At 36.0% G+C, this 13,645-nt stretch overlaps 1 protein-coding gene across 1 annotated transcript; it reads left to right on the plus strand.

The window, feature by feature from the left end:
• The first annotated feature begins 4,448 nt into the window (after positions 1-4,448).
• On the plus strand, positions 4,449-11,685 carry LOC107801901 (serine/threonine-protein phosphatase PP1 isozyme 3). The gene is given in 4 exon segments (NM_001325708.1): positions 4,449-4,644; positions 9,796-10,355; positions 10,434-10,637; positions 11,415-11,685. Coding segments are annotated over 3 exon segments (915 nt in total). The 5' UTR covers positions 4,449-4,466; the 3' UTR covers positions 10,611-10,637; positions 11,415-11,685.
• Positions 11,686-13,645: the final 1,960 nt, after the last annotated feature.

A 13,645-nucleotide genomic window follows, 5' to 3' on the forward strand; every position in this document is an offset into this window, starting at 1 on the left:
ATAAAACTTTTGGTGATGTCGCATAAATCTAAAAGCATGACATAAATTAAGGCTAAATTCAAAAAATTACCTAGGGTGATCCACAAAGATTTTAATTCTAAATTTTGGATATGTTCTAGAACTAAAAGTCTAGCTTCTATAGAATCAAACAGACTATGATTTGGACTTTTCTACACTAAGATATCAATTTTATACCACAAGATATACTGGCTAAAAAAGTGTGACGAAAATTAAAAAGAAAAGAAGAAGAAATTACCTTTAACTATTCCAAGCGTCAAAGGCAGATTCAAACCCTTCTTGCAACACCGTTTTTGGGCTCTAAGCCTTCTACCGGATCCCTATTTATAAATAAATAGTGGAGGTACTTTAAGTCCTAATGTGATACAAACTGTGACAATTATAGGAGTCCAAGAAGAATTATATATCCTAGTTCAATTGAAAGGATGAAGAGGTGTCACAAGTCCCTACTTTAGTCAAAATAGTCAAAGAATTTGTGGAGGCCCACGTGACTACATGAAAAAGTAGTATTCCAGTTTGCTTGTGACCATTAAATTTTCCACATGAAAAATCACTCTATAATTAAATACCTCGTGGTATTTATACGACTGGAGTACTTAATATTGTAAGTCATTTTTTTAATGAAAAATGTCAGACATTTGAGAAAGAAGATCTCTTCTTGGTTAAAAAATATAGCTAAGGAGGTCCAAGAAACTTTTAAATGGTTCTTTTGGCAGTATATCCCCATGAATAAGCAAGGATACTCGTGCAAGCTTACTTGACAAAATTATGTCACACTACTCTTGGGAGTAATTACTCTGAAGTAGTGCATGGACAACCAAAAAGGGATCTCAGAAAGAAGGATATTATACTTCAAGCCTCGTCTTGAAAGTGAAGCAAATCTACACCCTGACAAGTCTTTAAAGTAGGGGGCATTTGTAGGCATGCAAATTTTATTAGAATTAAATTTATTAAATAATTTAGACTATATTTAAATGCAAGATATATTAGGCCAAATAAATATTATGGGCTAATATAATTGAATCAATTATATAAGTCCAATACATATGGGTTAAATAAATAGGTCCAAATCTATTAGGCTATAAGTGATGACCCCATCTCATTAAGCCCAGGATGTCTTCTTCCTAGAGGCCCGGCTTGGCGCCACGTGTGAAATGACATGGCACAAAAGTCAGATGGAAGAGCCAATAAGATCATGCCACATGTCAAAATGACAAGGCATGCCAAGTCAAATTAAAAGGCCAATAAAATCGCGCCACATATGCAAGTGACATGTTCTGGCAAATCAAATGCGGCCTTGTCACATTTTAATTTCATTGATCGAAAAGAGTTTGTTCTCGTCATAACTCTTCCCTTCCACAACTATAAATAGGGGTCTTCATAACTCAGAAAAGATACCAGAAGTTATAACAAGAAGTAAGAAAGAATTTGTGGATCAAATGCTGCAAATTTCTCCATACGTTTCAAGCTTCAAGCAATCAAGTTCAAGCTCAAGAACGAAGAACAAATCAAGTTCAAGCTCAAGAACGAAGAACAAGTGAAGTTCAAGCTCAAGAACGAAGAACAAATCAAGGTCCAAGGAGTACGAGTTCAAATCAAAGTTCGTGCTAGTTGAATTCAAGATCATCATTCGTGGCGACAAATATAGATTCAAGATCAAACTCAATAGTTCTTGAATTTATTTACTATTGGAAAGAACAATCAGAGAATTCATAGAGATTGTAACACTCAAATATTTGAAATAAAATACTACGATTGTTGTAATATTTTTCATTCTTGATATTATTTTCTCGGTGCAAATTTATTGTATACAGACACTAAGACCCATAACCATTTTATTCCCTCTCTTGCATCCAATAATACTTCAAACCAAAATGCTCACTCCGAGGAGACCTTCTGTGCATCCAAAGCTATTTCTTTCATCTAATACTGTAATGTAGAATCAATAATAACATAGAAATACTACAAGTCTCAGCACCATCTAAGAAAATCTCAAGTCTTAACCATACACAGATCCGAAAATCCTTATGTACCACATATTGAATTCTTGAACCCATTAGAACCTCCTCGAGAGTCGTCCTCTCTGCTCTAATCTCTAATGTACAACCAGTACACACCAAATGACTTGTGCTCCATTAGCACACAAATAATTTAATAAGCAACCTCATCCTTAAGGAACTGATTGAATCCTTTTTCCTTTCGTACTACATCCACAACGGATATCAAACATGACTCATTCTACAACCTTCAGATATTAATAAAATATATTACATCAATGCATCTAGCAATTCTTTCACAAATTATCCTTGATGACACCCTTCTCAAATTGTATCCAACCCACAAGCATATCTAAGTCCAGGAACTACAATAGCACAATGCCCATATGAGTCGATTGTCGATGGTACTCCTGCCACTTGGCTTGAAACCACCGACATATCATCTGATGACCCACAATTTCTTTCTTAACCTCCATGGTCCCATACTGTTATTCGATTCAACTTCTCATAAGCTCATATAACACCAGTCATACACATTCCAAATCATCAGCTCAATTGCGTACTCATCCTTGTGACAGTCTTGCCAACTTTCTAAAGCGACCCGAATTTACATTGTTGTACATACATTCCACTTGATAAAAGAAAAACTCTTTATATGAGCCTTATAAGGACTATACAACCTCAAACTCGAAAAACTCCAGGAACAACTACTGGAGTTTGAGCTTAGTTTTTAGAGTTTGACATGTGTAATTAGAACTTTACCAATAGTTATTGAAGTTTAAACCTTTTTCTGTTCAAGCTTTAGGAACAATTCCTTAAGTTTGAATTCACACTGTTGGGTTTGTGCTTCCCGATAGTGACTCAATTTTCATGCATATACTAACGGAAACTCAGCAAATACTGAAATAATTTTGCTTTGGAAAGGCATCAATGCCTATGCAGAAAACAAAGAAACAAAAAAAAAGTTCCTTCCCTAAAAGAACAATAAACTTGCTAGATTTCTTACCGAGGAACATGGCCATAAAATCAATATTTGGGGTGAGAAAAAAGCTGCAAAAAAACAAAAAACTATTCAATTATAAACCTGTCAACTTTACTGACGTTTGATGATGCTTAGAGTTTGCTTCACTGCAATATTCTACTTATTTTATTCGCATGATCAATATGACCTCATCGCACTAGCAATAGTCAAAGACAATGCATTCAAACTTCAAGAGAGTTCCTGGAGCTCAAAGTAATAATAGCTTAAAATTCATGAATTTCCTGGAATTTCATTGTACATTTCAAATCCAGGAACAATTGCTAGAGTTTTGAGCTATAAATTTTTTAAACTCGAGTAATCGTCCCGAATTTTTCGTGCTTTATGTATGGGTATTTTTGTCTAAACTTATATTTTGCATTAAAGAGTGATTAATTTGTCAATACAGTTTAAAATCTGGCTAAACTCCAATAGCCGACCCAAAAAATATCCCACCCAACTAATTTTTTCAAACTTTTTTTTTTGCTATAAAGGTGTACCTTTAGGCTAAATGAAGAGGAATAATTAAAATATGGGCCCGCGCATGGGTCAGCCCATAGATAATTTATAATGGTCAAACTTCAAACACAGGAGTAAATACGATATAAGTACAAATATACTCGATTTTGGGACCACCAAAAAAAGTCAAACCTACATTGTACAAAAATTTATAAAATTTATCTACTTCAAAATGCATTTCCGAATTCGCATATGATTGCTTCAGAATTCACATTTGAAGTTATAAATTTATGGGTTCAAAATGTGATCTGAAGCTCTTCTATGTCTATTCAATGCAATTTCAGAATCAAATATGAAGTTCTTCCATCTTTCCAATACAACTTTAGAATCAGGATTTAAACTTTTTCTATTTTTTCAATGCTAACTCCACAATCGAATCGAAGTTCTTCTATCTCTCAAAAAGTTTATTTTATTAGTTTCAACAAGGTCACCATCGAACAAGCTTTCCCTAGGTTCAATAACAGTAGGTTTTGATTTCTCTAACATAATCTAAAAGTACCAACTCAAAGTTTCAATTTTTGTTTTAATACAAGGAAAAAGAAGAATAGAAGCAGCAACAGCAAACAAAAAGCAACGACAGAGAAGAAAAATGTACGCGAAGTTACCTAAATATTGTATATTAGTTTAAAAAAAATTGGTACATTCTAAATTGGGGCAATCATGATTTTTTTTTGAAAATATGGAGGAATGAATAAAAAGGAAAAAAAAAAATAAATGGATTGAACTCCGCCACATTGGAGTGACAGCCGTCAAGTCAAATTTGGATTGAGCAAACAAAAAAGAAAAATCAAAAAGTAATTTTGGGCGTCCTCCTTTCCCAGCATTCGCTTTCCCTTTCACAGTAGAAAAATCAAACCCTTCATACATAGAGATTTATAGAGAGACCCAGAAAAAGGGGGATACCCACTTTCTCAATGGACGCTGCAGCAGTTGATAGGATCATTGAGAAGCTAATAGAAGTCCGATCATCGAAGCCTGGCAAATTGGTGCAGCTGTCCGAGTCTGAAATCAAGCAACTGTGTGTTGCCTCTCGTGATATCTTCCTCAAACAACCCAATCTCCTTGAACTTGAAGCACCCATCAAAATTTGCGGTACTAACTATTCCCTTTAACCACTATATATTGGAACTGTATGCATTTCTTGGTGAGATATCGTTTAACCCTTGCTCTGTATAACTTTTTGTTACCTTGTAAAGAAAAAAACATTGCACCGTTTTACTTTTGTATCAACTGACTGGCTGGATACACCTTTCTGTTTTTTTTTTGTTTTGACTCTATTGAGTTTTGCTCTATGGTTGCTCGAAGTTTCTCTCTAAGTATTAGGTAGGTTTAGAACTGAGAACCTTGTTCTATAATCCCTTTGATCCCGTTAACTTTAGAAGGAAAAATGAAACTGAAAGGTTGTCAGTCTAGGCAATCGTGTTAAAAAGCGCTCCAAGTCTATCGAGGCTCGAAGCAAAAAACGCCATTAAAGTGTGGGCTTTAGTTAAAAAAAGGCGCAACGAAGATGCTAGTATTTTTTCTTTTATTTTGTAATTTCTAATGTTTGATGTTTGTCAGTCTGTATATCCATGACTTACTTCTTGAAACATGCTACATGCTTTGTCTGGTGAAACGTGATAACTCTAGAATCCCGCAGATTCTAATTTACCCTAAATATTTTGAGTAAAAGGAGATTTATCAGAGAAAGTTCTGGTCAACTCTGCAGCTCTGCTGTGTTTGAAATGTTGCATGTTTATATCATACTAATCCAATACGACGTATTAAGAAAATATCATGCAGATTGCAAAATGTGTTTGCTCTGGCCTAATGTTTAGGACGCCGTCTCTAGAATATATTGAGGTTTCAAAGTGATGTTGTACGAGTTCGAATAAAACTATAATGGTTTACTTCGAGGAAAAACCACCACCTCTGAAGCTGAATTCCTCTAGGGATTTGGTGCCTCTGGCAATCCAAGTGAAGAATAATGTTATAATACGATGAAAAGATCCACTATCTACGTTAAGTATACCTTCCACTGGAGGGTGATCCATTGCCACTGCTATAAGTCCTCGCTGTTTACCTCTGCTCTTTTTCATCAGGAGATTTCCTTATTTGGCTACTTCCCTTTTTTCATCAGAAGTAGGTTACCATTTTCTAATCAACAGCTCATCATCTTTTTATCAGTTGCCATTCTGTGTCCTATTTGTTATTTAGACGCGTTAGGGGAACAAAACTATGGCAGGCATCATGCTTTTTTTGTTCTTCTCTGTTGCTACACATTTTTTTTTTGGGGGAAGCAGTATACTAGTGTTAACTTGTACGGGTTTCAGTTTTGACTTCATAGACCTCTTTCTATTCAATTTTTGTAAGTGACATGTTGAAGTAGCTTTTGTATGTGCACGGATTACTCCTTCAGTTAGATTAGAGATGTTGCTTAAACTCCATTCGTCAAATATGAAGTCATTGGTTAAAGTTGCATTTAACTAGGGGCGTCACTGCTCTATCGAAAACAAGGGGTGTCACTGTTGTTTCGAGAAGATGCTGATTTTTTGGTTTATATATTGCATATAACTAATATTAGATTTTTCCCGAACCATCCCAATTTTCTCGGTTTTACGGCGTTATATGTTAGGTTCAGTTAATTTGCAGTGCTTAAGTTTTAAAAAAGACGCATAAGAATATTTACTAGGATGCCTCATTTGTCATGTAAAATAAGAAAATTTAACTTAACACTAAAAATTATAAAACTCTCACTACATTTTGCATTACCGATATAAAAAAAGTCTTTACTATTAAACCAAGAAAACTAGTAAGTGATTACTTATAAAAAATAAAAAAAACTAGTAAGTGATATTTATGTTAAAAGTAGAAGACCAGATGAGCAACAATAACTTCTCTCTGCCGTCATCAGAAATGTCATTTGAAAGCTTTGACTTCTGTTAGTTGGAATTAAACTTTGGCGTCTGTTAGTTGTTGAAGCCAGGGATGATACTGGATCGCCAATAGAGGTAGATGCCAACTTGGGACCGAGTTGCGATCCTTTTGTTCTGCTGCAGGTTAAGCCATGAAACTGGCTTTTGCAGCAGTTTTCATTTGATATCATCCTCAGCATGGAGACAAGAGTGAACAGTGACCATAGTTTCTCGCAAAACCGAATGGGGATGTTGATTGAGTCTTGTGCTCTCCAACTCTTGAGGAGTACAGTTCAATTGATACCTTGTCAAAAATCACTAAGGATTTTAATTGTTGCACCAGATTCTGGCGAACTGGAACCTAATATGACACCTCAAGTTAGTGATTTTCATGAAGATAGCCAAAGTAATAAAAAGAACATAGTTGATACATTTGTCAAAATAAATAAGAAAAATAATAGAATACAGATGTGGTAATTTACCAGGTTTGACCTATAATACATACTGAGAAAGAAGGTGGAGAAAACACTCACACCAGTGGTTGCCTAGATGTCTCCAGTAGGACGAGGATGGGATTTCCTCCCAAGTTCTGTGTCTGAGCGAGCTTATGTATCTCGAGTGCATGGCTCAAAAGTTTTATTGAGGGTGCTTTGAGTTGTTTTTAATCGTCTCGTGTTGTCTACTGAAGGAATCTGCCTTTAATGTCCATTTGAAATCTTACTGTGGTTCATCTGGATTGGTTACTTAGGGTGGTTCTCTGTATTGTGCCATTTGTAGTTAACATTTCTCCAAAAGAAATGGATAGTCAAGCACACATTCCTTTTATTGTGATGGTTGTCGATTGACATGAGGCTAAGATTGGCATAGGGACGGGTATGGTATTATTGCCAAGTGGAATTTACACAGGTAAACTGACAGTGTTGAATCTTTATGTAATTCTCGAGCTCTCCTATTCTCTACCCAGGAAGTTGAGGAAGATGTTCATTGTTGTGCCTTGACTTTTACCAATGTTTTTTTATTGGTAATTTTTATTTACCAATGTTCAATGGATGACCTGCTCGTCTTTAAAGCTTCAAAATGAATCGACTCAGCCTTTACAGGCTCATATTCGACAACAATTTACTAGATTGTTACATAAAATATGATATATCAACCCTCAGGGGTTGGCCTGGTGGCAATTGACTTGAGCCTTGGTGTTTGCTCCCTTTTAAGGTCTCAAGTTCGAAACCCACTGGGTGCAAACAATTTCTGAGGGCCATCGGACTGGGTAAAACCTGAATTAACCGTGGTGCACTTGCGGGAAACTCCTTGCCGAAGGCCTGTGCACCCCCGGGATTAGTCGGGGCTCTTAGAGACTCGGACACCCGGTGCAAATCAAAAATAAAATAAAATATGATATATCAAGACAAAGGAAAACTAAAATTAGGTGGGTTAATAAAGAGGAACTAAAACAAATTAACTTCGTTTCTTAAGGGTACTTTTTTTCTTGATAAGGTAAAGATTTTATTAATAAAGGTACCAAGATGGTACAAAGGTTACATCAAGAGCAGCCAAACACCTACAGCAGCAGAACTTCAGTTACAAGTTTGCTAACGAATCCAAAAACTCTAAATACTGATCCACACTCTCAACTAAATGTCTAAATGTTGTTTACAGCAAAAAAATAATTTTTGCATACAATTATTTTTAATTCTAGAGATTTCCTCCTATTCTCAAAGCAAGCATTGTTTCTTTCTTCCCAAATGGTCCAGAAGATGCATAAAGGAATGGTCCTCCAAAGCTGCTTCTTATGGGTACTACATGCAGTGCATTTATTATGTCTTGTAGTTCCATAAAACCCTGTCTCTATTGCTTTTCCATATCTCCAAATTTTTGGTTGACTCCCTTGCTAGTTGCAAATTAACACAATATTATGTGCAAATAGCATGCGGCACGGAACCTCGTCCTCTATTTTATTGGTTAGCTCATATCTAATTAGGGTAAAACAAGTATGAGTTGATGGCAGATTTGGGTGTGAACTCATGTTTATGGGGCATGTCCTGCATCTCCTCCCACTTTTCTTGTGAGTACTCATTTGTACATATCCTTTATATCATTTATATTCTGAAAGGAATTCATTTCTTCTCAGATATCCACTAAGGAATTTTTAGTGACGCGTCGTCATATGCTTTCTCTACATCACTAAATATTATGTCAGTTGCTTCCTATTAGTATAAATTTCCATAATTATTTTTAGTGAAAATGTAGACATAAATCTATTGTGGTTCTTCGTCACCTTGTAGTGTCCCCAAGTTTATGCTCATTATTCCAAGTCTGTCATATAACTCATAATTTTAATACCATAGTAGTTTGTGCGACTTTGAATATCATTTTTGTTCTGATAAATCAAAAAGTAGGTACTCTTCCTCCAACCTTTGGGCATATTTCCTCTCCTTAATAAACTTTGAATAGTTTGGTTAGTGATGTTACTCTAACTAGGGTAAAGACACATCCAAATCTCTATGATACCCTATGGACCATGGGCTTTTCTCCCTTACATTTTCTCTGCTACTCCTTTACTTGAGCAGACCTAATTCCCAGCAATCTAATGGATATGTATGTGTTATTGAATCAACGGGCCAAATGACAATTTTGGTCCACAAGTTGCATGGAGAAGACCATCACAGTTAATTGCTACGAAAATAACCTACCAAATGCAATATGGTAGTGCAGTTTCTGATATTGTTGTTACTCAACAAATAAAATGGGGTCTACTCTTTAATCAGGATTGATCAGCTTGGTGCTACATATAGTGTACGTGGAACCTGCAGCAGTTTGAGGACCCATCGATGGTAGCTGCTATAATAAAATAGAGAATGAGTGACTTTGGGATCGGACTAAATTGTCTGTGGTGGATTAAAGAGGCATCACAGCACTTGCACAATATCTTACTTGGTCTGACAATGGTGAACTTGTCCCAAAGGAAGACGGTTTTTTTTTTATTGTGGGGGGGGGGGAGGGGGGTGGAGAAGAAGAAAGATGCCATGGCGATGGGCATGCCTAGGGTTTTTGGAAACGGAGCTATGATTCAACTATATAAGAAGCCAGTGCGGAAGTATGTGAGAGTGTCTGATGTGAGATATGCAAATTCGTGATTATTAAATTGACTGAACTACTTGAGCTAGGTAAATCAGATATACTCCAATGTAATGAAGTAAGAACAAAAAGTTGTGCCTTTTTAATATATAATGAACCAGATTTAGTTATTTAATACAGTCGAGGGTAAGCTAACTATTGCCTTTTTCTCACTTAAGTTTCCTTCTGTGTTAATTCCTCCTTATTTACATGTTTTTTCTTTATCTTGTTTCAGGTGACATTCATGGGCAGTACAGTGACCTGTTGAGGCTTTTCGAATATGGTGGTTTTCCTCCGAAGGCTAACTACTTATTTTTAGGTGATTATGTAGATCGTGGCAGGCAGAGCTTGGAAACAATATGCCTCTTGCTTGCCTACAAGATTAAGTATCCTGAGAACTTTTTTCTGCTTAGAGGAAACCATGAATGTGCTTCAATAAATAGGATATATGGGTTCTATGACGAATGTAAGCGCCGGTTCAACGTGAAACTGTGGAAATCCTTTACGGACTGTTTCAATTGTCTTCCTGTGGCAGCACTTATTGATGAGAAGATACTATGCATGCATGGGGGTCTCTCGCCTGATCTTTCTAGCTTGGATCAGATAAGAAACTTACCACGTCCAACTTCCATCCCCGATACCGGTTTGCTTTGTGATTTACTTTGGTCAGATCCTGGTAAAGATGTGAAGGGGTGGGGGATGAACGATAGAGGAGTTTCATACACCTTTGGCCCTGATAAAGTTTCTGAGTTTTTGTCAAAGCATGACTTGGACCTTGTCTGTCGTGCCCATCAGGTAAAGGAACCTTGTTTTCTTTGTCCTGCTGTGCTTTTCCTCTGAGGTTATTGATTTGCATCTTTTTTTTTTTTGCAGGTCGTGGAAGATGGTTATGAATTCTTTGCCGAGAGGCAGCTTGTCACCATTTTTTCAGCGCCCAACTACTGTGGAGAGTTTGACAATGCCGGTGCTATGATGAGTGTTGATGAAAACTTGTTGTGCTCTTTCCAAATTCTTAAGCCAGCTGAGAAGAAAAATAAGTTTGTGATGTGATCAAAGATGCTTCCTACTTTTACAGAGGTAACTCTCTTCTCTGTCCTTGTCATAATGGCTGCTGACTTGAATCTAAACGTTCTCTTGTTTAGTATTTACTCAATGATGTCTACACGTTCTAGTGGCGGAGGAGTAGGTACCAGTTAAAGTGCTTGTTAAAATCCATCTCTGCGACATCTGTATTTCAAGAGTTGCCACAATAAATGGCTGTCGCTCTGTGCCTTTAACCATACTTGTGAGTTTTACAGTGATTTTTCTGGTTGGGGGGGGGGGGGAGATCGTTGTTAAAACTTGAAAGGATCTAGTTGGATTATAAATATCAAAAGAATAGCCTTTATTTGAAAACATGCTTGATATATGGTAAGCATCCAATTAACCAAACGTTGGTTTGGTATTCAGCACTAGCCAGAAATGAGTATTACCTGCACGCTTATGGTAAAAAATTAATGGAAGTTTAAGATTTTAAAGTTCTATAATGTGGATCAGTTGATTAGACAAATTAATTGGGCTGGCACAATGAATTGGTTGATTCAGTTTATATTAGACACTAAATTTCTGCTGTTTCGTTCTAGCTAGCTTCAGTTTATGTATTTTACTTCTTTTAAAACAGGTTTCTGGCTCTATATGTTTTTTAGCTGTCGAGTTCTTTCTCCTTTGCTCGTTTTGTTCCGTTTCCATTATGTTGTTCATTCATTCCTTGTATTCTCTTATCTGTTCCTCTTGTTTTCCCTTTCCTGGCCCGGTTTGTTTTGCCTCAGGGCGACCCTTTCCTCTAGCGCTAACATGTCCTTTTAACTGTTGCAGAGTAATTTGCTGTGAAGCAGAGGTCATGATATCGTCTGCCTTCAAAGGTTGTTGAAGAAGCAAAGATTGCCGTGCTTGGTGCTTATTCCAGTTAGTTTGTTACTATGAACTGGGTGGGAGCATCGGCAGGAAGGCATTGTAGAACCTCTATATTTGTTCTGGTACAAAACAGTCTAACATGTACTAATATATTATTGAGAAATTTTATTTGCACTTGGATGGATAGAAAACTCGCCATTTGAGCACGGAAACCAACATCTCTTTTGCCAAACTCCAGTAAGATGGGGAACAATTGAGAGATCGCGTATTAAGGTGCTGACACACATTAGGTCTATTACGCTGATGTTTATGATGCGGAGGAAATGCCTACTCTTTTGGTTGCTCAAAATAATTTTAGGCTCAGCTGCTGCTTGGCCTGAGGCAGTTGGAAATTTTGTGGGCATTGTGTTGCTCCTCAACAGAAAGCGCTTTCTCATTATAGTTCCATTGTTGTGCAACGGGGGAAGATGCTTCAATTTCTGTCGTATTTTGTCCTTTTTCAATCAGTTGATTTATGCCCGGAAGAATATTTAAAATCCACCATGCTTCTTTTTATTTTCCCCACATCTCAATTCTAAGCTTGTTGGATTCGGTTATATGAATCTTCATATCCATTTCATCCCATTTGGATCTAGATTATCGCAATACTCAACGAATTTAGCTTGTCTAACGTTAGTAGTTCCTTACATATCCCCTAACATATGAATCTCAAACAACCAAGATTTCTCTGCAAAAGCCTGATCCCTCCCAGAATATACTGAAGTGCGTGCAGTTGGCTGGCAGGTTATTTATTGCGCACACTACAACAGTGTGGACTAGGGCAATTCTCCTAACCTGGATGAGACCATGGCGGCTAGCAGTGTGCCCTCCTTCCTTCATTGCAAGATTGTGCCATCTAAGCAAAACTCTAGACCAACTTTCGAGGTACAAGTTCAAACCATCCCAATACCTGTTTCCGTAAGAATCCAGACTATACAGCGTTTGTTTTACATTGGGGGTAAAACACTTCCTAATAAAGGCAACTTCATACCCAGGGAACTCGAACCTGGTTAAGGATGAAGGAGTACCTACCACTCCACCACAACCCTTGACGGTGACTATACGACACGTGTTATGCAATATATGATCAACTATATCCCTAGTTTAGTGTAAGATAATCTCGTAGGCCAACTGTATATTAGATAGTAGTTAGAGAGGTTTCCGTTATGATATTTCCTAAGAGTGACTCCATGTGATAATCTTTCGTGCTATCCTATTGGCTTTTCCATGCTAGTTGTTGATTTGGGCAATGTTGGGCGTGAGGCGAGACGTTTTACTTCTGACGAGGCGAGACGTAAGCCTTGAGACATGGGGCGTAAGTCCCACGGATCATTAAATTTTACTAATTTTAAGATAGTATAAAATAAAAAATAATTATAAAAATTACATTAACATCACAAAATTATAACAAATAATGTGTTTAAAATAGTTATAAATTATAATTCAATTATGAATAAAACGAAAAGTATGACGTATATCATAATATGCAAATTAGCTTCAACGTCGTTACAACTCAAACATCAAAAGTAATATATTCGATACAAAATCTTATATGTATCTCTTAAGGAGTAATGAATCTTGAAAGAATTTCGATATTATAATTTGATATTTTTCTTAAAGTACTCCTTTTATTTAATATGCTTTCTATTTGAAAGAGAATTTATATACAAACATAATTCACAATTTAAATATGATTCTCTAGCATCGTTTATTTTTAAGTTTCAACAAGTTAATAAAGTGGCACATAATTCACCATACAATATCATGGTAACTAATTATTTGTAAATAGTTAGTAACTAATACTGAGCTATTAAATTAATAAGTATTGTATCTCGTAAACGTGAAAAAAATAATATTTAGAAAAATAAATATAAAAAAAATTATGGACTATTATATAGTAAAGACATAATAAAAGTTAATAAACAAATACTTTTTAAATGAAAGATTTATTTAAAATTAACTAATTACAGTCTTAGTGGATAAAGTGCAATAATTTTTATTTTAATTATGACATAGAATACTCTCAACTTAATGATTTATGATTACGAAAAAAGTAATTTTGAATAGTCAACGTTTTATTAAGAAAATTTGAGGATTTACAAAGTTAGTTACGTACAATTGCATAAAGTTCTATTAGCCAAGCCCAGTACGCT

Source organism: Nicotiana tabacum, chromosome 6 (genome assembly GCF_000715075.1).
Source record: "Nicotiana tabacum cultivar K326 chromosome 6, ASM71507v2, whole genome shotgun sequence".
In the NCBI taxonomy this organism is placed as follows: domain Eukaryota; kingdom Viridiplantae; phylum Streptophyta; class Magnoliopsida; order Solanales; family Solanaceae; genus Nicotiana; species Nicotiana tabacum.